The 26,248-nt window shown below is 35.4% G+C and overlaps 1 protein-coding gene across 6 annotated transcripts in view; it reads left to right on the top strand.

The window, feature by feature from the left end:
* HECTD1 (HECT domain E3 ubiquitin protein ligase 1) overlaps positions 1-26,248 on the top strand; it is a 92,623-nt gene that overhangs the window by 39,157 nt on the left and 27,218 nt on the right. For 4 of the 6 annotated variants that reach the window (XM_030318875.2, XM_030318877.2, XM_030318880.2 and 1 more), the window contains exons 11-25: positions 762-900; positions 1,090-1,260; positions 6,352-6,574; positions 7,106-7,369; positions 7,468-7,544; positions 11,896-12,030; positions 12,584-12,730; positions 14,041-14,135; positions 15,856-15,961; positions 17,854-17,988; positions 19,003-19,142; positions 19,424-19,747; positions 20,928-21,094; positions 21,186-21,362; positions 25,026-25,862. In XM_030318875.2, coding sequence (XP_030174735.1) covers positions 762-900; positions 1,090-1,260; positions 6,352-6,574; positions 7,106-7,369; positions 7,468-7,544; positions 11,896-12,030; positions 12,584-12,730; positions 14,041-14,135; positions 15,856-15,961; positions 17,854-17,988; positions 19,003-19,142; positions 19,424-19,747; positions 20,928-21,094; positions 21,186-21,362; positions 25,026-25,862 — 3,137 coding nt within the window. The remainder of the gene's footprint in view (positions 1-761; positions 901-1,089; positions 1,261-6,351; positions 6,575-7,105; positions 7,370-7,467; positions 7,545-11,895; positions 12,031-12,583; positions 12,731-14,040; positions 14,136-15,855; positions 15,962-17,853; positions 17,989-19,002; positions 19,143-19,423; positions 19,748-20,927; positions 21,095-21,185; positions 21,363-25,025; positions 25,863-26,248) is intronic. The other 2 variants (XM_030318878.2, XM_030318881.2) reach the window with 2 other exon arrangements.

Here is a 26,248-nt window from a genome sequence, read left to right as displayed (position 1 = left end):
TAAAATAGGATAGCACATTTAAGAAAGTTTAAAGATAATTTCACTTGTAATGAGTTTACTGTATTAACAGAAAATTTGTGAAATTGCCTAAAAAAGTGAACATAAACTAGTGCTAGTATTATTTTTTGTATACTTTTTTTATTAAAAAAAATTTTTTTTTAATTAGTTTTATTTATTTTTGAGAAGCAGAGAGAGACAGAGTGTGTGTGGGGGAGGGACAGAGAGAGAGGGAGACACAGAATCGGAAGCAGGCTCCAGGCTCTGAGCTGTCAGCACAGAGCCTGATGTGGGGCCCAAACTCATGAACCGTGAGATCATGACCAGAGCCGAAGTTGGACACTCAACTGACTGAGCCACCCAGGCGCCCCTTTTCTGTATACTTTAAAAAAATTTTTTTAATGTTTATTTATTTGAGAGAGAGAGAGAGTGAGTGAGTGAGTGAGAGGGAGGGAGGGGCAGAGAGAGAGGGAGACACAGAATCCGAAGCAGGCTCTAGGCTCTGAGCTGTCAGCACAGAGCCTGATGCAGGGCTCAAACTTACAAACTGTGAGATCATGACCCGAGCTGAAGTCAGACGCTTAACCGGCTGAGCCACCCAGGCGCCCCTATATACTTTTATTAAAGTGTACTTTTTAGCAGAATGTATAAAACTTACCATTGGATATTTTAGTTTTCGTTAATGTATAGTTGCATTTTATTTTATTTTAGCTTCTTACCCTGGCTTCCTAAAAGTCTTTTTTTTTTATTTTTTATTTTTTAAGGAAGGCAAGTCTTGCTCTCATTCGAAAAATGATTCATTTTTGCTCTGAAGCACTCTTAAAAGAAGTTTGCGATTCTGATGTTGGTCACAATTTGCCTACAGTACTAGTGGAAATCACTGCAACCGTCCTTGATCAGGAGGTGAGCTTTTTATCTTTTTTGAGACTCATGTACCTTTAATTTCCTTTAGACAATGGTCAGTAAGATAATTTAATTTTTGTTTTAAGTTCAGTAAATTGTTTTGTCTGAGAAACAACTGCATTTGTCTACTTCAGGCAACTAAACTTACTTTTATCATTTTCCCATAATTTTCTTTTTTTTTCCTCCCAGGATGATGATGATGGTCACTTGCTGGCATTGCAGATCATAAGGGATTTGGTGGATAAAGGTGGTGATATTTTTTTGGATCAGCTAGCCAGACTTGGTGTAATTAGCAAAGTGTCAACTTTGGCAGGTCCTTCCTCTGATGATGAGAATGAAGAGGAATCAAAACCAGAAAAAGTGAGTGATCTTAATTGCAGGGTTATCTGGAATAGGGTATCTTTGAGGAAATCTAGTTCTAATTTATGATGGCTTTTGGCAAAATAATGGCAGTGTGAAGTAGTGGTACTTTAAAAAAAACTTATTGATAAAATTTAAAACTTACAAAAAAATTGTGAGTATTGGAGTGTTCTTTATAAATTTACTAATTATTGACGTTTTGCCCTATTAACTTTGCATAGACACTATGTGTGTGTGCGTGCGTGTGTGTGTGTGTATGTGTACATTTAAGAAATATTTGAGGGGCACCTGGCTGCCTTAGTTGGTAGGACATGAAGCTGTTGATCTCAGAGTTTTGAGTTTGAATCCTACACTGGGCATGGATACATAGTGCCTCTTTTAACACCCTAAAACTTCACCAAAAAACCAGGACGTTCTCTTGTATAATCCTGGTATAGTTATCAAAATCAGGAAATTTAATATTATATAAAACTATATTTAATTCAAAGACCATATTCAAATTTGCTCTTGTCCTTAATAGCAGTTTTCCCCCCTGGTCTAGAATCGAATCCAGGAGCATGTATTACATTTAGTTATCATGTTCCTAAGAACCCAGCCTTTCTTTTTCTTTCATAGCCTTGGCATTTGTGAAGAGGACAGTCCAGTTAATCTGGACAGTGACCCTTACTTTGCGTTCGTGATTCTATGTGGTTAGATTCAGGTTATGTGTTTTAAGCAGAGAAACCACAGAGGGGATTTACGTTTTTCTCAATGTATAATGTGCCTTCTCTTAGAGGCACACAGTGTCTGCTTTTTTGCTGATGATGTTACTTGGATCACTTGGTTGTTTCTCTGTCTGGTTTCTCTATCACAGAGTTACTCTTTTTCCTTTTGTAATTAATAAGTAATTTATTTATAGGGAGACTGTGTAAATCTATGGTTACTCATTAAACATATACCCATGAGTTAGTTAGTTTCTTTCTTTCTTTCTTTCTTTCTTTCTTTCTTTCTTTCTTTCTTTCTTTCTTTCTTTCTTTCAAGTTTATTTTTGAGAGAGAGAGAGCAGGTATGTGCAGACAGCATGCAAGCAGGGGAGGGGCAGAGAGACAAGGGAGACAGAGGATCCAAAGCTGGCTCTGTGCTGACAGCCAAGAGCCCCATGTGGGGGTTGAACTCACAAACGGTGAGATCATGACTTGAGCCAAAGTCATACACTTAACTGACTGAGTCACCCTGGTGCTCCATACCTGTGAGTTTCAGTATCCATTGATAATCTTGCCTTAGATTGCAAATTTAAAATATGCCTTACCTGTCTCTACAGATTCCAGCACTGAGACCTAACATGTAGTGAATGCTTCCTATATATTAGTGACAGAGAGGTAATATTTTTGAGAGAATGGTAGAGTATAGGTTTTTATTGTAGAATCCTGAGAGGGTGAGTGATAGAGATATTCCTAAATTACTTGAGGAACCTGAGGGATTTAACAACAAAACAAAATAAGAGGTGATACCTGGGGGCGCCTGGGTGGCCCAGTAGGTTAAGCGTCTGACTCTTGATTTCAGCCTTAGGTCATGATCTCATGGATTCTGGGTACATGCCTCACATTAGTCTCTGCGCTGACAGCCTGGCGCCTGCTTAGGATTCTCTCTCTCCTTCTCTCTCTCTGCCCCTCCCCCACTCATACACATGCTTGGGTGCTCTCTCTCTCTCTCTCTCTCTCTCAAAATAAATAAAGAAACTTAAAAAAATGAGGTGATATTAGTGATCCCCCCAGAATTCTTTTATCCAAGAAATAGGTTACAAATACCATATGATTTCACTTGTGTGGAATTTAAGAAAGAAAGCAAACTAGCAAAGAGTGGGTGAAATGGAGAAAGACACAAACTAAAAAACAGACTCTTAACTGTAGAGAACAAACTGATAGTGACTAGAGGGGAGAGGGATGGGGGCTGGGTGAAATAGGTGATGGGGATTAAGGAGTACACTTGTGATGAGTGCAGGGTAATGTATGAAAATGTTAAATCATTGTATTGTACACTTGAAACTAATATTACACTGTTCGTTGACTGGAATTTCAATAAAAACTTATAAAAAAGGTTATAGATGCCCAGCTTTTTGTGGAAATTAACAAGAAAATTCTAACATATGAGAATTCTAGGGACCTAGAATAGCCAAAGCAACATTGAAAAGGAATAAGTTGAAGGACATCTACTAGCAGATTTCAAGTCTTAACTGTAAAAGGTAGGTTAGCAGCGGGGTGGGGGGAATAGGTTAATGGTCCACACATACATGGTCAGTTGATTTTCAACCAAAGTGCTAAGGCAGTTCAATGAAGAAAAGATGATCTTTTCAACAAGTGATGCTTGAATAAGTGGATACGTACACACACAAAAACGAAAGTTTGACCCTTACCATGGGTACCACGTAAAAAATTGACAGAAAAAAAAGTCATAGACTGAAATGTACAGGCTAAAATTATAAAACTTTTAGAGGAAAAGGAAGAAACTCTTACTGACTTTGAGCGTGGCAGTGACTTCTTAAATAGGATGTTAAAAGATTATACTGTAGGGGCCCCTGGCTGGGTCAGTTGAAAAAGCATCTGACTCTTGATCTCAGGGTTGTGAATTCACGGCCCACCTTGGGTGTGGAGATTACTTAAAAATTAAAAAAAAAAAAAAAAAAAAAAAGGATATACTATAAAAGAATAAAAAAAAATCAGTAAGTTTTACTTTATCATAATTCAATTTCTTTTCTTCAAGGTACATTGTTTAGAAAATGAAAAGACAACCCAGAAAATTCCCTCAAATTTTATTTGTCTGAAGAAAGTTTTTTTGAGAGAGAGCATGAGTGTAAGAGGGGCAGAGGAAGAGGGAGAGAGAATCTTAAACAGTCTCCACGCCCAGCTTGAGCAGGTCTTGGGGTTTGATCTTACTACTGTGAGATCATGAGCTGAAATCAAGAGTCAGATGCTTAACTGACTGAGCCACTCACGCGCCCCTGAAAACATTTTTATTTGGCCTTCTTTTTTTTTTTTTAATTTAGTTTTTGAGAGAGAGCAATCAGGGGAGGGGCAGGGAGAGAGGGAGAGAGAGAATCTTAAGCAGACCACACTGCAAGCACAGAGCTCAGTGTGAGGCCCCGAACTCATGAAACTTGAGATCATTACCTGAGCCGAAATCAAGAGTTGGACAGTTAGCTACCTGAGCCACCCAGGTACCCCTGGCTTTCATTTTTGATGGATATTTTCAATGCCCACAAGGACTTTGGCTAATTGTTTTTCAGGCACTTTGAGAGATGTTCCCTTGTCACCTGATGTGCATGGTCTCCATTGAGAAATTTGCTCCATTTCTTGTCTTAGTTCCTTGTTATATAACATAAATCTTTTCTCACAACATCTTTTCTTACTCTGGCTGTTCTTATGATATTATCACTGATTTTTAGCAATTTGACTTTGCTGTCCTTTGCTGTGCTTGGTGTGTTTGTGTATGTGTGTACATGTGAGTGTTCATACCTGCTCAGGATTGTTTAAATTTCTTTGTGGGCTTACAGTTTTTATCAAATTTGGAAATTGTTCAGGATTTAGAATGCAACTTTCTGACCACCTTGTATGATCTCTGGGAATTAATTATTCAGCTTACAGTTTTCCGTTTGTTCTTTGCCCAACCTTATGGAGTATTCCCCTAGAAATGAGTGGTTTAGTATTTGCTAGAGACATGCTGATCACTTTGCAGAATATTTGCTAGAGACATGCTGATCACTTTGCGGATTTCTAAAGGTCCTTTTTGCTTGGCTCCCTAATCCTGAACTCGTCCTCTACATATTCTGTTTGCTTTTAGCCTCTTCAAACACAGATCTCCATTTCCTCAACTCATAGTGCTGGATTCTTTGTTCCCTCTTCTTAACACCTTAGCAAGAAATTTATGTCTGGGCCTAAGGAAATTACCTTGTTTGTTTCTATTTTCTGGGGGATCATGGTCCTGTGTTGCATATGTCCAGTGTTTGAAAATCACTTTTTCATATATTTTGTCTAGTTTTTAGTTGTTTACAGTAGGGTAAACAAGAATGGACCTTGTTAACCTGCATGGCTTAGAGCACAAGTACTGATGTTTAGAGAAATTTATAATCCACATTTTATAATATTTTAGTGTTACAAACTAACTATTTCAGGGGGAAAATACATATTTAGGTATAATAAGTTTCTATGAAGTTTAAAAGTGCTTTACCCATACACCCATGCATGCACACACATGCCAAGTTCATATATGTTTATAATGAATATTCTCTATATTACATGTTATCAACAGAATAAAAATTTTTAGGATGCCAGGGTAGGAAAACAGTGTTTACAAATTGTTCTTTGTTTTAAACATGCTCTAAAATCTTTTTATGATCATACAAATGACCCAGTATATTTAATTCACTCTGCTAAGGGTGGAATCTTAACTTTATTCCTAAAAAGCATCTATGATGATTCAGGAGCACCTCTAGGATTGGATACCATTGATCCAGTAAAAACATTCCTTTTTATGTTTTTTTTGTGTGTTTTTTTTTAATGATCAGGCCCAGAGATGTGGTGAGTTTGCCAGGGTCCTAGATAATTAGCTAGTTGTGTGTAGACCTAATCCATTGGCTTTCTGTACTACTGCAGCTGGAAATGTTATAACTTAGGTCATTATTTATGTGAGTTTCTTAACATTTTTAGGACTTACAAGATTTAGTTATAGGTAACTCAGTAAATCAGAATACATATTAAACTAGAGGCAACTAAATATTATATTGAGCATATTTTAATATATACACACACATAATATATTTTATGTTTATTTATTTTGAGGGTGGTGGGGGGGGGACAAAGAAAGAGAGGGAGAGAGAATCCCAAGCAGGCTCTATGATGTCATCGTGGAGTCCGATGCGGCACTCAGACCCTTGAACCGTGAGATCATGACGTGCATCTAAACTAACAGTTGGATGTTCAAATGACGGAGTCACCCAGGCACCCCAAATTCAGCATATTTTAATTCTAAATTTGATACATGGACATATTTAAAAAATACTTGCGAATATTTTGAAGAGATACTATTTTGTTTCATTGAATAATTTTACACATTTAGGAAGATGAACCACAGGAAGATGCTAAAGAATTGCAGCAGGGTAAACCGTATCATTGGAGAGACTGGTCAATCATTAGGGGAAGGGACTGCTTATATATATGGAGCGATGCAGCAGCCTTGGAATTATCTAACGGCAGTAATGGATGGTTCAGATTTATCTTGGACGGGAAACTTGCCACCATGTATTCAAGTGGTAGTCCTGAAGGTGGATCGGATAGTTCAGGTAATGTTTGTTTCAATTAAAATGTTTTACAAATTTCTGTAATTTTGATGATTTGTTTTTCTAATATTTTTGCTAGCATTGTCATAGAAACATGATCATTGATGATCATATGGCCAGTTTCTTTAATATCAACAAAGAAAAACTATTGTACCATGAAAGCATTGAAGAAATGCCTTTTTTTTTTTTTTTTGGTTTGAGACAAGCAGTAGCGTTGCATCTACTTTTAATACCTCTAATCCTTTAGGTGAAGCTACCTCATATCATGTAATGATGAATTGTATATGTGTGTGTGATGCTGTCTCTAGTTGTATCTTTTTCCAAAAGCCTTATGCTTCAAAAATTTTTAACTATAGGATTGCTTTTATGCCTGAACCTAAATACATCTAATGACTGAGAATACACTACAGAACAAAACTCTGCTAATGCACTTCTTTACATAAAATTGATATTCTCATTGGTAGTTTCCTTTTTTTTATAAAAAGGATCATTTGAAAAGAATGAGGTTTTAAAATAATTATTTTGTTTTTATAGAAAGCAGAAGTGAATTCTTAGAGAAATTACAAAGAGCTCGAGGCCAAGTAAAGCCATCTACTTCAAGTCAACCTATACTGTCAGCACCAGGACCTACTAAACTCACTGTAGGGAATTGGTCACTAACATGTTTAAAAGAAGGAGAAATTGCTATTCATAACTCAGATGGTCAGCAAGCAACAATATTGAAAGAAGATTTACCTGGTTTTGTATTTGAATCTAATAGAGGAACCAAACATTCATTTACTGCAGAAACTTCTCTGGGTAAGTTACGTAGGAAATATAAAATATTTATAAGAATAAATGAGTGTGTTACATTGCATTAAAATAAATTCTTTGCAATGTCCTTTTTTTTTTCTAAGGTTCAGAATTTGTGACTGGTTGGACTGGCAAAAGAGGCAGAAAACTGAAATCTAAATTAGAAAAAACAAAGCAAAAGGTATACTGTGAGATTTTCTTTTTCTTTCTTTTGTTTTTTTTATACTGACATGGTAAGGTTTCATTGGTATATTGTAAGCATTTAAAATCCTTGAACCGAACTGAGCATAAAAAAAAAAATAAAAAATAAAAAAAATAAAATCCTTGAACCGTATAACATAAGTTACCCTAATCTAACATACTTTCAGTTTTTCTTTTTCTGTGCTTATTGTTTTATTTTCCACAATACATATACATTTGCTTATGATTTTTTTTTTTAATTTTTTTTTTTTTTTCAACGTTTATTTATTTTGGGGACAGAGAGAGACAGAGCATGAACGGGGGAGGGGCAGAGAGAGAGGGAGACACAGAATCGGAAACAGGCTCCAGGCTCTGAGCCATCAGCCCAGAGCCTGACGCGGGGCTCGAACCCACGGACCGCGAGATCGTGACCTGGCTGAAGTCGGACGTTTAACCGACTGCGCCACCCAGGCGCCCCTGCTTATGATTTTTATACACATGCTAAACACCAAAATTGAAACAGTGAAAATTAGTAAGACAATAAAATTTAAATGATTTGACTAATGTCTCACAAAAACTTTGAACTCGTGCTTTTTTTTTTTTTTTTAAGTTTATTATTTCTGAGAGAGAGAGAGAGAGAGAGAGAGAGAGCACAAGTGCACAAGCAGGGAAGAGGCAGAGAGGGAGACACAAAATCCAAAGCAGGCTCCAGGCTCTGAGTGGTCAGCACAGAGCTCATATGGGGCTCGAACTCACAAACTGCACGATCATGCCCTGAGCTGAAGTCAGATACCTAACTGACTGAGCCAACCATGCTCCCCTGAACTCATGCTTTAATTATTATTGATAGTAATGTTTTTAGTAATACAGTGGAATTGAAAATACATCACTAATATTTTACAATCCTGATAAAATTATTGGCTTTATGATAAAGCAACTTGAATGCCTGTTTCTAGATTCACATATTTTGATGCCTAGTTTAATGGCCCATCTTATATGAAATCATTCTTTTTTTGTTAATGTTTTTATTTATTTTTGAGAGAGAGGGAGGGGGGGAGTGAGGGAGGGAGAGGGGGAGGGGCAGAGAGAGAGGGAGACACAATCTGAAGCAGGCTCCAGGCTCTGAGCTGTCAGCACAGTGCCTGATGTGGGGCTCGAACCCATGGGCTATGAGATCATGACCCAAGCCAAAGTCATATGCTCAACCAACTGAGCCACCCAGGCACCTCTGAAATAATTCTTTCAAAAAGATACAGGAGCAAATGTTTACTGACTCCACTTTCAAAATCACAGTACTAATTTTTAAATTCTATCCATTAAATATGTGTTGTTTTTTGTTTGTTTGTTTGTTTGAGAGAGAAGGACTACAAGCTGAGAAGAGGGGCAGAAGGAGAAAGAGAGAAAGAATCCTAAGCAGGCTTAATGCTTAGTGCAGAGCTTAATGTGAGGCTCGATCCCACAACCCTGGGATCATGATCTGAGCCGAAATCAAGAGTCAGGTGCTCAACCAATTAAGCCACCCAGGCATCCCAGAAATTTTTTCTAATTCAGGGTATCTTAAGGACAGTTGAGGAAGAAATTACTCAATTGAAGATAGCAATTAGATGCTAAAAGGAGTTTCAACTAAATGCAGTCCATTTTCATTATTCATGGTAGTTGTGTTAACTAAAGTTTCTGTGAATACTGAACCATTGCTCTTTGGGGAAATACAGGGTTAGGTTCCTATGAGGTCACATTTTTGTAACTGATGCATACATAACCTTGTTTTTTATGTGTCTTTCTGTTCAAAGACACCGTAAGTGTATTACTTAAAAAAAATTTTTTTTATGTTTATTCATTTTTGAGAGAGAGACAGAGCATGAGTGGAGGAGGGGCAGAGAGAGAGGGAGACACAGAATCCAAAGCAGGCTCCAGGCTCTGAGCTCTCAGCACAGAGCCCGTCATGGGGCCTGAACTCGTGAACTGTGAGATTGTAACTTGAGCCGAAGTCAGGCGCTTAACCGACTGAGCCACCCAGGTGCCCCCGTGTTTTATTGATTTGTTAACACGGAACATGTGTTGAGTAGCACGGTCATGCCTGAATGAAGCTTACCTAACACACATATTTTCTCCATAAGGGACATGTTGTGCCTGGTGCTTAGGAACAGTGGACAGTACTTCAGGCACTATATTTGGTGGCCATTTTAAACAGTGAAGTCAACAAAACCACAAAAATGTGAAAAACATGCCCAAAATAGACTGTGGAAAAGATGCTTGTTTATAGTATGAGGGCTTAAGCAAGTATGACATTTGTTTACAGGTAGAGATTACCTTGTTTACCTCACCTAACAACATGCACGTGAGGCAGCTCCCAAGTTTTTGCTGCACTGTGTATGCCCACAAGTGACTGTGCACTGCTAGTATTGAATTGGGGATTACAAACACATTTTAGTGAGTAGTTGAATTCACAAAAATAGAATTCTCAAATAATGAGGATCAACAATAATTTTTTTAAAGTTTATTTATTTTGAGAGAGAAACAGAGAGACAGACAACATGAGTTGGGGAGGAGCAGTGAGAGAGAGAAAGAGAAAGAAGCCCAAGCAGGCTCCATGCTGTGAGCGCAGAGCCTAATTTGGGACTTGATCTCGCAAACAGTGAGATCATGACCTGAGTCAAAATCAAGAGTCTGACACTTATCTGACTGAGCCACGCAGGTGCCCCTCAACTGTAAATTTTTGTAAAGCTACCACTGAGCTGTCTCAGGAATTTCTTGCAATTCCTTATGGGTTACATTATCCAACCAAATCTAGACTCACAGGGTACTGAAATTTCACACTACAGAAGAAAAGTAAATCAAGAACATAGTCTGAGTCCTGTTTTCATTTTCTTGAAAAATAAGTAATTTTGACTCAGTTTCTTGAAATCCGTAGTATTAGTAGTAAATCAAGGAATAGCCTCATTGACCATATGGCTATTCTTTTGGTATGAAAGTACGTATCAACTGATTTTAGGTAAAAATAATTTTAACTATTTTAATTTTCATTTTTATTTGTTTAATACTGTTTTATAAAAGAGTAGTTTCTTAAATTTTGTCTACTAGTCAGAACTTATTTTCCTTTTAATTCTGAAAGGCACACCAAAATGGAATGAAAAAGTAATATTCATTTCAGGAGTGAAGTTTTTTCAATCACATTAGAGTTATGGTAGGTTAGTTTGTGATTTTAATGAAATTACATAAGTCCTAAATTTACATTATTTAAGCAATTTTTTTAAGTTTTATTAATTTTTTGAGAGAGAGCGAGCATGCGAGTGGGGGAGGGCAGAGAGCTAGTGGGAAACAGAGAGAATCCGCAGCAGGCTCTGCACTGTCAATGTGGAGCCCAATATGGGGCTTGAATTCACAAACTATGAGATTATGACCTGAGCCAAAGTCAGACACCTAACCGACTGAGACACTGATATTCGCCCCTAAGCAAATATTTTTAAAGGCTCTTCTGTACTGAATTTTATCAGACCCAAGCCTGGGACACACATGGGTTCTTTCAGATAACATTAACTTAAATGAGAGATAACTAGTGCCCAAACCGATAATAGTCATTCTTCCTTATGATTAAGTATGCAAATAAAAGTGTCATATATATTTTGTGTGAATACTATAAATAGAAAAAAATTAAACCTAAAATACACCACAAAATGTTAAAAGGTTCAACTCTGAGGGAACTCCTGTTTACTAGATGGAAAGCTGCCTGATCCATGAATCATTGAATAAAAACCAGTTAGGTCTTTAAGTTTAAAAAAAATTAAGGGGGATGAGCTAAATGGATAAGGGGCATTAAGGAATCTATTTCTGAAATCATTGTTTCACTATATGCTAACTAACTTGGATGTAAATTAAAAAAATAAAATCATATAAACAAAAAAATTTAAAAAGGTTTAACGTTGGTTGATTGAATTATAGGCATTTTAGTTTTTTGGGTTTGGTTTTTTTGTTTTTGTTTTTTTGCTTATTTATATTTTCTATATGGTTCACCATAATCAGGCTAGTTTTATAAAAAAGAACAAAGTTAATTATTTACAGGTTGTTCAAATTGGTTTAAGTGAAATAAGCTCCTCTTTGTTATATGACTATAAAGTTTAACCAAAAATTAAAATTGTGAGTTCTTTTATTTGATATTGCTTAAATCTAGTTATAGTACTTTTACAGCCATTAGAACCTTTGACATATATGAGTAGAAGTAGTAACATTTTTTGGAGGTTGGTAATGGCACAAAAATCTTTTAAAACTTGCACACATATAGGGAGATTAAGGGGAAACTTTGTTAAAACTGTTAATTGTAACGAAAATTCACATTTGCAATTTTCATTTGGTAGGTACGAACTATGGCTCGAGATTTATATGATGACCACTTCAAAGCTGTTGAAAGCATGCCTCGTGGAGTAGTGGTAACGCTCAGAAACATAGCAACTCAATTAGAGTCATCTTGGGAACTTCACACAAATAGACAAGTATGTTATTTAGCCTCTAGATTTTATGGCACACATTGTTCTTTGTTTAGTTTTTCCCCTTTATCCTTTGTATTCTAGGTATTGATTAGGGGTCAGCAAATTGTCACACATGGGCTAAATTTGGCCTGCCACCTGTTTTATATGGCTTTGTGAGCTAAGTATGGTTTCTACATTTTTAAATGGTTGAAAACAAATCATAAGAGTAGTATTTTCTGATACATGTAAATTATATAAAATAATGATTGTATCCAAAAGCAGTTACATTGCTCACAGCCATGCTCACTCTTATATATTGTCTGTGAGTGCTTTGGTGGCTGCAGGGCAGAGTTCAATAGGTGTGACAGAGGCCAAATAGTCTGTAAAGCCTGAAATATTTATAGTTGACCCTTAAAATGTTTTCTGACTCTTGTACAGATCATTTACATTAATAATTTGAATTTATTCTTGTTTAATATCTGACTTATTTGCTTGGCAGTTAATACTGTGATAAATTAGGTATATTACAAGCTGTTTATTTTTTTGATTGTCTTCATTAAATTTTTTTTTCTTTTAGTGTATTGAGAGTGAGAACACTTGGAGAGATTTAATGAAGACAGCTTTAGAAAATCTAATTGTACTTTTGAAGGATGAAAACACAATTTCACCATATGAAATGTGCAGTAGTGGGTTGGTGCAAGCCCTTCTTACTGTTTTAAACAATGTAAGTTTACAAAGTAGCACAGAACAGACTATGTAGTTTAAAAAATTATTTGTAACTGCACTTTTGGCAAAGCAGTGTTTTGCAAGAAATATTTAAAAACGAAGTTAATAAATGTTATTTATAATTTCTCTAGCCTTTCCTTTGTTGTGTCATTAGTTTGAGCCAGTTGAATTCAGTAATTGAATCTTTTTAGATTTTTTAGTTTCCCACTTATAGTTTGTTCTAGGTTTTGTTTAACAAAACATGTACTTTGGCCTAAGTTTTAGCATTATTCACTGCTCTGATTGCTTCTTAAAATGAAGTTACTCTGTAGATCTTCATAAGTACTTACATTATTTGCATAAAATTAGTTTATGAGCCATGACTGTTTAGGAAGTTACTCTGAATATTTGACAAGTATTTGTTATAACCTAATGTGTGTCTACATTTTAGTCTACCTTTAATATCTCTTTATTGTGATAAAAATTTTTCTGTAAGAAAACATACCATATATACTTACTATAACAAATTCTGACAAAAGTATAAAAAGTGAAAGTTGCCTTCTATTTCAATTCTATTTTCCACTTTAGTTTTTGCTCTTCTTTTAAAACATTTTCATTTATTTTGAGAGAGAGAGAGAATGCGAGAGATGAAGGGAGGGAAAGAGAGACCCCCCCCCGCCCCAAGCAGGCCCCATGCTCTCAGTGCAGAGCCCAGCACAAGGCTCAATCTCATGAACTGCGAGACCATGGCCTGAGCCGAAATCAGGAGTCGGGTGCTCAATCAGCTGAGCCACCCAGGCACCCCTAGTTTTTGCTCTTAATCACTATATGTGGTATACACTCTTAAAATTCACTTTAACTTCTGTAAGTTATATATACCATTCATTAATTTTATTTATTAAAATTATATTGATTAAATTCACACACCACTTAGTAATATCTGTGAAATAATTGTTTTAATATACCAGTTAGTATTTTCTAATGCTAATTAAAGTATATAATACTGTTAACATGCAAAATGTTCATTTGTTAGTAATCTGAAATCACCTTGCATACTACACTTTGGGAAAAGCTAATTTAGCAGTGTAATTGCTACCCCATTATATAACATTCAGGGAGGAAGAAAAATCTATTAGCTATGGCCTACTAATCATAAACTAAAAAGAATTTTAATTGAAAGAAAAATGATTTTACCGGATTATATTGATAATTTTGTAATAATACACAGTATTAGTATTCATCTTTGTAGTGTGTGTTTTTGATAAATTTTGGTAGCAGCCTGAAAACATTTTTTTGTGCCTTCTTTTTGTTTTTTTTTTTTTTTTTTAGAGTGTGGATTTAGATATGAAACAAGATTGTAGTCAACTGGTAGAAAGAATAAACGTTTTTAAAACAGCCTTTAGTGAAAATGAAGATGATGAAAGGTAAATCACCAGTTTCTTTTTATTTGTTGTTTGCAGTGTTTGAAAGTTGGTATGCTTCTTTTTTAAAGTAGAGTCTAATATATAGTGCTTATATACAAAACAGGAACTTTTAAATTTAATAAATAGTGTAGCTTTATATTTTAAGTGTATAATAATAGGAAAGATTTTTAAAGCATTTTTTAATCTTATGGAATAAAAGAAGAATTACATGTCTGCTATGAATGCAGCTGTGACTACCCAGTTTAATAAAATTACATGCCTCCTTGTATGTCTGAAATTAATGTAATGTCATCTACACATCTACTGTGTGTCATCTACACCTAAGTAAAAAGTTAAGAAATTAGATACCTCTTTACTATATAACTGAAAATTTGAACACTGATTAAGTATTTGATATATTAAGTAATAATTGTTCATTCATTTTTAGGTGTGAGAATGAGTTTTGTTTTTTTAAGAATTCTTCCTTTGTAGAGATACATACTCAAAATATTTCCGTATGAAATATGTTCTCTGGCATTTTCTTCAAAATATATTGGATGGAGAGAAATGGGTGGGGAAATTGAAATCAATTTGTTGAAGCTGGGTCTTGGGTTGATGAAGGTTCATTTTACTATTTTATTTACTTTTGAATGTGATTGAATTTTTAAAATAATAAATGAAATTCATTTCATTAATTTTAGGTACTATTTTAAATGAGTCACCTCGTTTTATGGGTGAATAGTAATTTATTGAAGCATTACAGCATTAAACATTTTAGCTCTTTAGAAATTATTGCTAATACTAAAATATACTTATCTCAATGGAAACATCTTTTCACATAAATTCCTTTAAGTAGTATTACTGAGTTAAAGATTGTAAATGATCTTTAAAGGTCCTTGATACAAATTGTTATTTTTCAGAAGCATTACACCAGTGTTGCCTTGCTAACAAATAATACCATTTTCCAAACTTTGCTGCTTTGTATATTTTTATATGTATCAAATACTAAATAATAAAATTGTTTAAACTTTAAAAAATAAATTGCATGTCTACCTTGAATGCAGTTGATAAGTCTTGTAAATGAAATATTTTATTATTTACTTGTTTATTGATTGTGACAAAGAGAGAGAGAGCATGCACATGCAAGCCAGGGAGGGACAGAGAGAGAGGGAAAGAATCCCAAGCAGGTTCCACACTCAGAGGAGAGCCCAGTGCAGGGGTTGATCTCATGACCCTGAGATCATGACCTGAGCCGAGATCAAGAGTCAGATGCTTGGGGCGCCTGGGTGGCTCGGTCGGTTAAAGCGTCCGACTTCGGCTCAGGTCATGATCTCACGGTCTGTGAGTTCGAGCCCCGCGTCGGGCTCTGTGCTGACAGCTCAGAGCCTGGAGCCTGTTTCAGATTCTGTGTCTCCCTCTCTCTCTGCCCCTCCCCTGTTCACGCTCTGTCTCTCTCTGTCTCAAAAATAAATAAACGTTAAAAAAAAAAAAATTAAAAAAAAAAAAGAGTCATATCCTTAACCAACTGAACCACCCAAGCGCCCTGAAATATTTTATTCTTAAATGAAGGAAATTGAGTTATGAGAGTATCTTTGCTTGCTTAGATTTAGTCTAATAGAAAATTAAACTTCTCTTTACACTCATAAAGAAACTAGGGGTCTACATGAGGTTGGTTACTGCAGTTTCTCTATGAACTTGGGTATGAAATTATATAAACACTCTCAATTTTTTTTCTTCATAGTCGACCAGCAGTTGCATTAATTCGGAAGTTAATAGCTGTACTTGAATCTATTGAACGTCTCCCTCTCCATTTGTATGATACACCTGGATCTACGTATAACCTGCAGGTAACCAGGAAAAGTGCAGGCACTATTATTGCTGAATACATTTAAGGGCAGTCTGTAATGATTCTGCTTACTCATTGAAGACTAACCCTAAAGCCACTTGATTGGTTTTTTTAATGACTCTTGAATTATTAATATTTCAATTTTTAATTTGATCAAATCACTATGGGTTTTCAGTAAATGTTTATTGTAAATCATACTTGATCAGTGGTAAGTGGAAAAAGACTATCAGTGGAAAAGGCAGGAAATAAATAGGTCCTTTTGTTCTAGAATTAGGAGTTAAGTCCTTTCATTTCTATGTGTATCAGCAGATGAGAAAGTGTGAGAATACTTCAAGGACAGTTTTTTTCCTGCTTTCTTTTTTTTTTTTTTTTCTTTTTTTTTTTAATGTCATTGGTTAAAGCCAGATGGCCTGCCTTAGCTATTATTGATTCTGTGGGAAATCTGTCAATGGGTTTTCTAAAACGTTTATTATTTTCCTAAATGTTTTTTGGTTGACATTCACATTCATTCATTCCTTTATTCTTTTCTTAGTATCTGGTATGCAGATATGAATAGACAGAAATTACATCTTCTGTAGGTTACTTTAGAATTCCTTAGCTGGTCATTTTGGCTCAATCTTGCCTTTATCCAACCTATCCTGCATTGCACTGCATGGAATAGAAAGCTTTCTCTTTCAAATAAAGCCTTTAATAAGTAACTAAGAATCTGTATTTGCCAAGACAGTGTGTTCTAGGGCAAAAATCTTGCCATACCCCCAAGAACCCAGGAATGTTACCAAAGCCACTAGTTTCCCAGACTAGAGAGCTTGTCTAGGGAGTTAAAGTATGTTATAAGCCTGACATGGTGTTAGATTAAATGTGATGTCAAGTTCTACTTTGTGTTTAATTTTAGGTAAAATAGTAAAGAAGGGTAAGGGCCTTTGTGGCACATTGTTTTTATTTACTTTATTATTTAAAAAAATTTTTAAGTAATATCTATACCCAACATGGAGCTTGAACTTAAAAGCCCAAGACCAAGAGTTGGATGCTGTACCGACTCAGCTAGCCAGATGCCACAGTGCATCCTTTGAAGGCTTTACCCTTGATAAGTAAACGAGGCAGATAAGTCTCAGTGGCTGGAAATTCTCCTTATACAGTCCTAGGAGCACCAACATCTTTTATTATGCACTTCTCATTTTAGGAGACTGTGCAAAGTAAAAAGACAGGAAAGCTAGTAATATGCTGTATGTTAATTTTGCAGTCTAAATTGCTACCCACATGTCCATATAAGTATTTGATTATGCGTCTGTAGGAACTAGTTAAGGTTTAAACAGCAATGAAACTACCTAAATTGCTAGTTTCCTACTTTCTTACCAAAATGTATTGGATTGATAGCTATTATGTGTTTTTAAAAGTTGATTAGCCATAGGGATGCCTGGCTGGCTCAGTTGGTAGAGCGTGCAACTCATCATCTTGGGGTCATGAGTTCAAGCCCCACATTGGGCATAAAGCCTACCTTAAAAAAAAAAAGAAAGTTTATTAGAATATATCAAATAATCTATGACTATCTTTAAAGAAATAAATTAGCTAAATGGCCACTTTTTTTTTTAACTTAACTGGAAAATTGCAACTTGTAAGAAATGCATTACTTAAGTTATTTTATGATTTCTTTAAACCATGTATATTTGAAGTTGTTTAGAAATTATCTGCGTATGTAGTTAATTTTGTTTCTTTCTTGAAAGCCAGTGTCACTTATTCAGTGATTCTTTAAAAAAAATTAATAGAAAACAGACATTTATCCTTTTATGGTTGTACTTTTATAATTCTCAATTACTATTGAGAACATGTCTCACTTTTATAATTCTAAGAGAAAAACAGTGTATTTTCTGAAGCATTTTGATAATTTTTGCACAGATACTTACAAGAAGATTAAGATTTCGGTTGGAACGTGCACCTGGTGAAACTGCATTGATAGACAGGACTGGCAGGATGTTGAAGATGGAACCCTTAGCTACAGTTGAATCTCTGGAACAGTATCTCTTAAAAATGGTGAGTTTTTGGCAAGGCCATGGTGAAATAGGCATTCTCTGCTGTGGTTTAATCTTTTAGAAAAGTAGTTAGGGAAATATGTGTGTAGATTTATGGTAATACAAGGTTTGACCTAGTAATTCCATTTTTTGGAGTCTGTTCTTTGTGTATGTGTGTGTGTGTGGGTGGGGGGAGAGAGAGAGACAGAGACAGAGAGAATGAGAGAGAATCTTAAGGGGCTCACTCTCACAACTCTGGGATCTTCACTGAAGTGAAATCAATTGTTGGATGCTCACCCAAATGAGCTACTGGGCACCCCTGGACTCTATTCTAGGAAAATAATCTTTGTATACTACAAATGGTTTCTTTGTAAAGATGTGTATTGGAGTCATTTTAGTGTCATTTGTCACTAAAATAGTGAACAAAACCTTGATGCTAGTCAAAAAGGAGTATCAGGTTTATAATTATTTCCATTTATTTGAATGTTATGTAGCTATATAAAATGTATAAATATAGGGGCGCCTGGGTGGCGCAGTCGGTTAAGCGTCCGACTTCAGCCAGGTCACGATCTCGCGGTCCGTGAGTTCGAGCCCCGCGTCAGGCTCTGGGCTGATGGCTCAGAGCCTGGAGCCTGTTTCCGATTCTGTGTCTCCCTCTCTCTCTGCCCCTCCCCCATTCATGCTCTGTCTCTCGCTGTCCTAAAAATAAATAAACGTTTAAAAAAAAAAAATTAAAAAAAAAAAAATAAAATGTATAAATATAAAAACTGCTAAAAAATGTTATGGTACAGTATGATCAGATGTTTTTTACTCTATCAGTTGAAATAATGGACCAAAGAAGTAGTGTATCATATGAATAGTGTGGGGTACTTTGGTTGTAGAAATTTGTATCTTTCTGGTTTTTTTCCCCCATATATTCTTTAATGAGTATTTGTTATAATAAAATAAATCACATTGAAGGAACAGGAAAAAGTGGGCAGTGCATTTGAAAATAGCCCTATTAAGGTGAGTGTCTCCTGTATTTTCTTTGGTGTAGGTAGCAAAGCAGTGGTATGATTTTGACCGATCTTCATTTGTTTTTGTTCGAAAATTAAGAGAGGGCCAAAATTTTATATTTCGGCACCAGCATGATTTTGATGAAAATGGAATCATTTACTGGATTGGGACAAATGCCAAGTAAGTCATGCTATTTAATGTAGAGTGAAAACATTCACCTGGTAAAAAATTCTTGGTAGTAGAGTAAAATTATTAACTACTCTGAGTGTCTTTCAGTTTAAGGATTTTTTGTCTTAGAGATTAAATTTAAGACTATCTCAGTTATGTTTTATGAAGAAAAAAATCTAAATTGTCAATTGTAGGATTTTTAAAAATTAATACAGTTTTATGTGGAAAACCAATATGAACAAAATACATTATTTTAGTAGTGTTAACTACTTAATTTTTTTTATTTTATTTAGAACTGCATATGAATGGGTGAATCCAGCTGCTTATGGACTTGTAGTAGTAACATCATCAGAAGGAAGAAATCTACCTTATGGCCGCTTAGAAGACATACTAAGTCGTGATAATTCAGCTTTAAATTGCCACAGCAATGATGATAAGAATGCCTGGTTTGCCATAGATCTGGGTCTCTGGGTGATACCATCAGCATATACACTTCGTCATGCTCGTGGTTATGGAAGGTCTGCACTGAGAAATTGGGTTTTCCAGGTATCCAAAGATGGACAGAACTGGACTTCTTTGTATACCCATGTTGATGACTGCAGTCTCAATGAACCAGGGTTAGTTGAGGAGTCTTTGCAAATTGAAAAACTCAGTAAAGAGCTTTGTTTATTTTTATAATTGTATACCCTTAGAGCTCTCTTCTTTATGGAATATTGAAGCAAGATTTTTTTAAAAACATCACTTGATACTATAATTTAAATATTAAAACTTTGAAATAATAATTTTGCCAGAACTTTAGCAGCTTTAGATTAAATACAAGTAGAACATTGAGCCTATTTATTTAAAAAGGAATTGAAATATATGTGTATATATAGCACACTAATAAAAACAAAAAAATGGAATTAGTTTTTTACTAAACTCTTCATATGTGTACATGATATATGTGTATGTTTTCCAAATTAACAGTAGCTATTGCTTGTTGTAGAATTGTGCCTGACTTAAAGTTTTCTTTTTTTAATTATGTCTCTTTTCCTAAATTTTATAGGTTGATCATGTATTATTTTTTTAGTCTTTTTTTTTTTTTTTTTTTGAGAGTTTGGGGGTGGTCAGGGAAGGGCAGAGTGAGAGGGAGAGAGAAAAAGAGAGAGAAGCTCAAGCAGTCTCCATGTCCAGGACAGAGCCTAATGTGGGCCTTGATCTTACAGCTGTAACATCATGAAATGAAGAGTCAGATACTTAACTGAGCCACTTAGACGCCCCGATCGTATGTTATTTTTTTGAAGGCAGAAAGTACTTCTAAAAATTTTAGTTCTAATAAGTTTTAATTTTGAGGGGAGTATAGGGCATGGAGTTAAATTAATTTCTGCATTTAATGTAGTATGGAAGGAACTCCTTATCTTTAGGATTAACGGATAATTTTTTCTTTTTTTTCTTTTGTTATTTATTTTTATTTTTTAATTTACATCCAAGTTAATTAGCATATAATATATTCAAGCTTTAAATTTTCAAGCATTATAAAATTTTCAAGCATATTTGTTACTCATAAAATTTCTTATTTCTTGGATTGTATTAATCATAAATCATTTAGTGTTATAAGTCATTAATAGTATACATTTAAACATACCATCTTTAACTTATGTTCTTGATGGTTGTTGTTCTCCTTTGCTTTCTTGCTTCTTGTGTAACAAACTGTAGACTGAATGTAGAAGTTGGTTTTTCAGTAGATCTCTATTATGTAAAAAATCTTCCCCATCTGCTTTAAAACATTACACCAGTTTTTCCCTAACACCTTCACAGGTCAACAGCAACCTGGCCTCTTGATCCACCAAAGGATGAGAAACAAGGGTGGCGACATGTGAGAATTAAACAGATGGGGAAGAATGCCAGTGGACAAACCCACTACCTTTCACTATCTGGATTCGAACTTTATGGCACTGTAAATGGAGTATGTGAAGACCAGCTAGGTAAAGAGATGTTAGCAGGTTTTTCACTTACTGGAACAATTTGATTTATAAAAAGTGACTTGTTTATAGTTTTCTAATTTCTATTTTACAGGAAAAGCAGCTAAGGAAGCAGAAGCTAATCTTAGAAGACAAAGACGTCTAGTACGCTCCCAGGTTCTGAAATACATGGTTCCAGGGGCACGTGTGATCAGAGGCCTTGATTGGAAATGGCGAGATCAGGATGGCAGCCCACAGGGAGAAGGTACCGTCACAGGAGAACTGCATAATGGTGAGTAGGTACTTAGCATTTGTAGTGTAAAAATGGAGTATTAAATAACAGAGTGTTTTTCTTTGGTTCTTTTTGGGATAGTTTACACATTTTATGAATGTCCTGGCACTATGTAGAAGAACATTAAAAATGAAAAATCATTTACCTAGTATTAAGGGAAAATTTTATTTTCTGTTTTGATTTGGAACTTCTTGCTAATATTTTGAAGTGATTAATAAGCTAGTATAAGTTGAATATTCTAAAGACACATTTTCTGCATTTTTTTTGTCTATTATTTGTAAGTTTCCATAGATCTTTAATTGCTTACACTTGTTAGCCTGATGGGAATCAGGCAGTCATTTTTTTTATACTCAGTCATGTAGAAGAAAAAGTATTAACATCTTTAGTTACTGTTTTTCAATAAAGAATAGAATAAGAATTGTAGCCTCTTTGTTTATTAGTAGATTGTAAGATAACGTTCATAATGCTTCTCAGCCTACTAACATTTCTTTGGATTTTAAACTTTGATATTTTATAAGGTAAGGGTTGTTGTTTAAATCAAGTTGATTTAAAAAAATTTTTTTAACATTTATTTTTGAGAGAGAGAGCGAGCAAGCGAGCATGAGCCAGGGAGGAGCAGAGAAAGAAGGAGACACAGAATGTGAAGCAGGCTCCAGGCTCTGAGCTGTCAGCATAGCGCCTGATGCAGGGCTCAAACTTACGAACCCTAAGATCATGACCTGAGCTGAAGTCAGACGCTTAACTGACTGAGCCACCCAGGCGCCCCTAAATCAAGTTCATTTTAAACTTTTGATGCTGTGGATTTTAGAGAAGTCCATATCCTGTTAATCAATTGCTTTTAACTCCCAGAAGCAACTCATAATGGCTAATTCTTTCCTTATAACTTAAAAGGCTGATTTATTAGCAGATAATTTGCTTAGCTAGTAGTGTGTTCTTAAGAATTTTGCTTGGCATTAAAAACAAAAAGGAGTAAAATATTCATATTCTTACACCAAATATTTAAAGAGCTATAATAAAGGTGACAGTGCTTAGGAGAGTGAATAAACATTTAATATCTTAATATACTCATGTTCTGTGTGCTCTGGGCATTTATTTACCTAAATAAACTCTTGATTTTATTGTTTTTAAGGTTCTATTCCTTGAATTACCTTACTACCTAATGTATTTCTATATAGTTATACTCTAATTGCAAATCATTGCCATTTTAGCAGGGTTATGGTGAATGAACATATATGTAACTGCCAAAGTTCATAAAAACCAGTAATAGTTGAGATGACATTAGTACCTTCAACCCAGAAACTAAAAAAAAATTTTTTTAATGTTTTTTTAAATTTATTATTGAGACAGAGCATGAACAGGGGAGGGGCAGAGAGAGAGGGAGATACAGAATCTGAAGAAGGCTCCAGGCTCTGAGCTGTCAGCACAGAGCCTGATGTGGTGCTCGAACTCACAGACTGTGAGATCATGACCTGAGCTGAAGTCGGACGCCCAGCCGACTGAGCCACCCAGGCGCCCCAACCCAGAAATTTTAAATGTTTTTTAGACATCTTAATAATACTCCGTTAATATTCCATTTCTCCTAAATTGTTTGGGCTTTTAAGTGTGTTAGCTAGTTGGGGCTATATGAATGCAGTTTATTTTTCTCATGCTGCAGTCAGCTGAAGCAGCTGTCTAGGAAAATGGGAATCTTAATTATAGAATTTAGTATGTAAGAAAAGCTTACTTTTGCTAATCTAATGTAGAGTTCAGAATTGTGGCCGACCAAAGTGGCCATTCTTATTAAGTCTCACATGAAAATTTTTATGTCAGAGAGAGTACTTAGCTTATAAATAAACCAGTGATTTCCTTTTCTTTCTTCTTTTTTTTTCTTTAAATTTTACTTTTAAGTAATCTCTACATCCAACATGGAGCTCAAACTCACAACCCCTAGATCAAGAGTCGTATTCTCTACCAACCGACTGAGCCAGCCAGGCACCCCTGAACCAACTGTTTCTAATATGGCTAGTTATCTTTTTTCCTGTCTTTCGGGCATAGTGGGAGCTCAGAGTTTTGTACCTATGCACTTATATGGATAGTATGTATGTGTCCTTTCTTGGTTCCCCTTAGATAGCAATTTAATTACACTCTCAATACTAATATAAATAGTTTACATTTAAAAATTATTTTCCGCATTATTATCAATTAAATCCTTCCTAAAGAATCTATGTGTCAGTGGGAATATCCATTTTTTTCATGTATTCCACAAATGTGAGAGTCCCTGCAATGTAAATGTACTTTGTTGGACTTCAGATATACAATGGTCCCCAAAAAAGTATGATACCCTGCCTTCTGAATGAAACCGATAAACATACAATTACAGATCTTGATGATTGTTATGAAATAAATTATCAGTATATTTTTAGACTGATTAATGCAGTATAAATATTAATTTCATTTGGAATTGGGATACGTTTTTGAGCCTTTATTCACACTGTTCCATGTTGCAGAAGAGATAGTGCTGGTTCTTCAGAAGTTACTTCAGCATATAGACTAAATGGAGACAATTGAAATCTCATCAGAACTAGGTGATGTAGATTTGGGGCAGGTAGTTTTCATCTCCTAGAACTCCTAAGCATATAATCCCCACAGGTAATTCAGTATTACTTACACCCCTCTTAGCCTGTCATCATAAATATACATGAACTTGTTATGTGTTGTGTGCACATGTGAACATGCATGGGGGTACCTGCATGTATGCATAAACTAACTTCAAACTGTATAAAGACTGGTTATATTTTTAAAAATACATGTTTTTTGTGTTGTGTTTTTCCCTTGCAGTAGTTAGCTTATGACACTAAAATAAGATTGTAAAATTTTTATTATTTTCCTAATAGGCAATTTATTTTACTGCTTTTAGAAGTTACTGGTTTTTTTTTAAAGAACAAGTATTGTTTACAAGTAAATATACATTGAATATCATGTATAATATGTATGAATAATGAACTATTCATTAGTTCTTTACACATTATTAGATTTAGCTTATAGGTTCTAATAAAAGAGCTTAGCATACTTTAAAATTTTTGTTTTCAGAATTTTCTGTGTGTATTTAAATTTTTTAAACTTAATCATAAGAAAACCAAGTAACCACTGAACTTTGAGAACACAATTGAAATGCTAACTTAGTGTTATTTGAGCTAGTGACCTAAAATTTATGCAGTGATATATGGATATTTTCTTTGCCAATTATTAGGATTTAGCCCAAACTTAAAAATTAATGGTGAGTCAGAACTTTTTTTCTGTAAAGAACATTTGACTACCTAGTTCTATTTAGCAATTAAAAAACCTTTTTATTTAGATTTCATCTCTATTTAACTGACCTTGCAGTATTTCTTTCACCATTTGTGTCCATCTGTTTACGGTTTTTTAACAGTTCTTCCCCTTAAAAGATAGGCCCGTAGATGTAAACATGACCCTTACATTGTTTTCAGATATCAGCAGAGCAAGCAGTTCAGAAATGAGAGAAATAAAAGGAAGAGTTTAATTTTAGTTGGCAGACCTTAAATGACTGTAGAAATTCAGAGAAGTACAGCACTGATGAAAAGCTGATCCCATATTGTGGAGCTACTGTCTGACACGCTCCTATCTGCTTTCTGCTGGGTCTCACAAACTCCTGTCCCTTTCCAGGCTGGATTGATGTCACCTGGGATGCTGGTGGCTCAAACTCTTACCGTATGGGCGCAGAAGGAAAATTTGACCTCAAGCTTGCACCAGGGTACGACCCTGATACAGTGGCATCACCCAAACCTGTTTCATCCACTGTTTCAGGCACAACGCAATCATGGAGCAGCTTGGTGAAAAACAACTGTCCAGACAAGACATCTGCTGCTGCAGGCTCCTCAAGTAGAAAAGGAAGCAGCAGTTCTGTGTGTAGCGTGGCCAGTAGCAGCGACATCAGCTTGGGTTCGACCAAAACGGAACGGAGATCAGAAATTGTAATGGAACACAGTATAGTTTCAGGAGCTGATGTCCATGAACCAATTGTTGTTCTTTCATCTGCTGAAAACGTCCCTCAAACAGAAGTAGGGTCATCATCCAGTGCAAGCACCAGCACCTTAACCGCGGAAACGGGAAGTGAAAATGCTGAAAGAAAGTTAGGCCCTGATAGTTCTGTTCGCACTCCTGGGGAGTCTAGTGCAATATCCATGGGAATTGTTAGTGTTAGTTCTCCTGATGTTAGTTCAGTGTCTGAGTTAACTAATAAAGAAGCAGCTTCACAACGACCCCTTAGCTCTTCAGCAAGTAACAGACTGTCAGTAAGTTCTTTGTTGGCTGCTGGGGCCCCTATGAGCTCTAGTGCAAGTGTACCTAATCTGTCCTCAAGAGAAACATCTAGCTTGGAGAGTTTTGTAAGGAGAGTGGCAAACATAGCACGGACTAATGCCACGAACAACATGAATCTAAGCCGAAGCAGCAGTGATAACAACACTAATACTTTGGGGAGGAATGTGATGAGCACAGCAAGTAAGTGAGCTTTTCCTTATGGAACCCAATGGTTTTTCCACTCTGAGGGATTGCAAAGTAGGGTTTCTTGTTCAGTGGGTTCTGACTGCAGTCGTTAACTAGATCATTAACCGTGTTACATACAACCACGTCAAATTTAGCACTTTAGGAATATGGAGTTAAGTTCTATAGAATCGTGATCTCTTAAGAATTCAGATCAGGTATAATAAAGAACCTCGTAATCTGAAAGGATGAAACAATAACACACTTCTGTTTTTCCCTCTTCTATGATAAATTGTTAACTTCAGCTGCATGAGGAAATAGATGACTATTAAATTTTATCATAGTCAACTGAAATCAGAGCATCACACTGGTTTAACTTTTCCTTAGGTCCTAAATTGCTACTA

Source organism: Lynx canadensis, chromosome B3 (genome assembly GCF_007474595.2).
Source record: "Lynx canadensis isolate LIC74 chromosome B3, mLynCan4.pri.v2, whole genome shotgun sequence".
In the NCBI taxonomy this organism is placed as follows: Eukaryota; Metazoa; Chordata; class Mammalia; order Carnivora; family Felidae; genus Lynx; species Lynx canadensis.
This window is presented reverse-complemented; position numbering and strand designations above follow the sequence as displayed.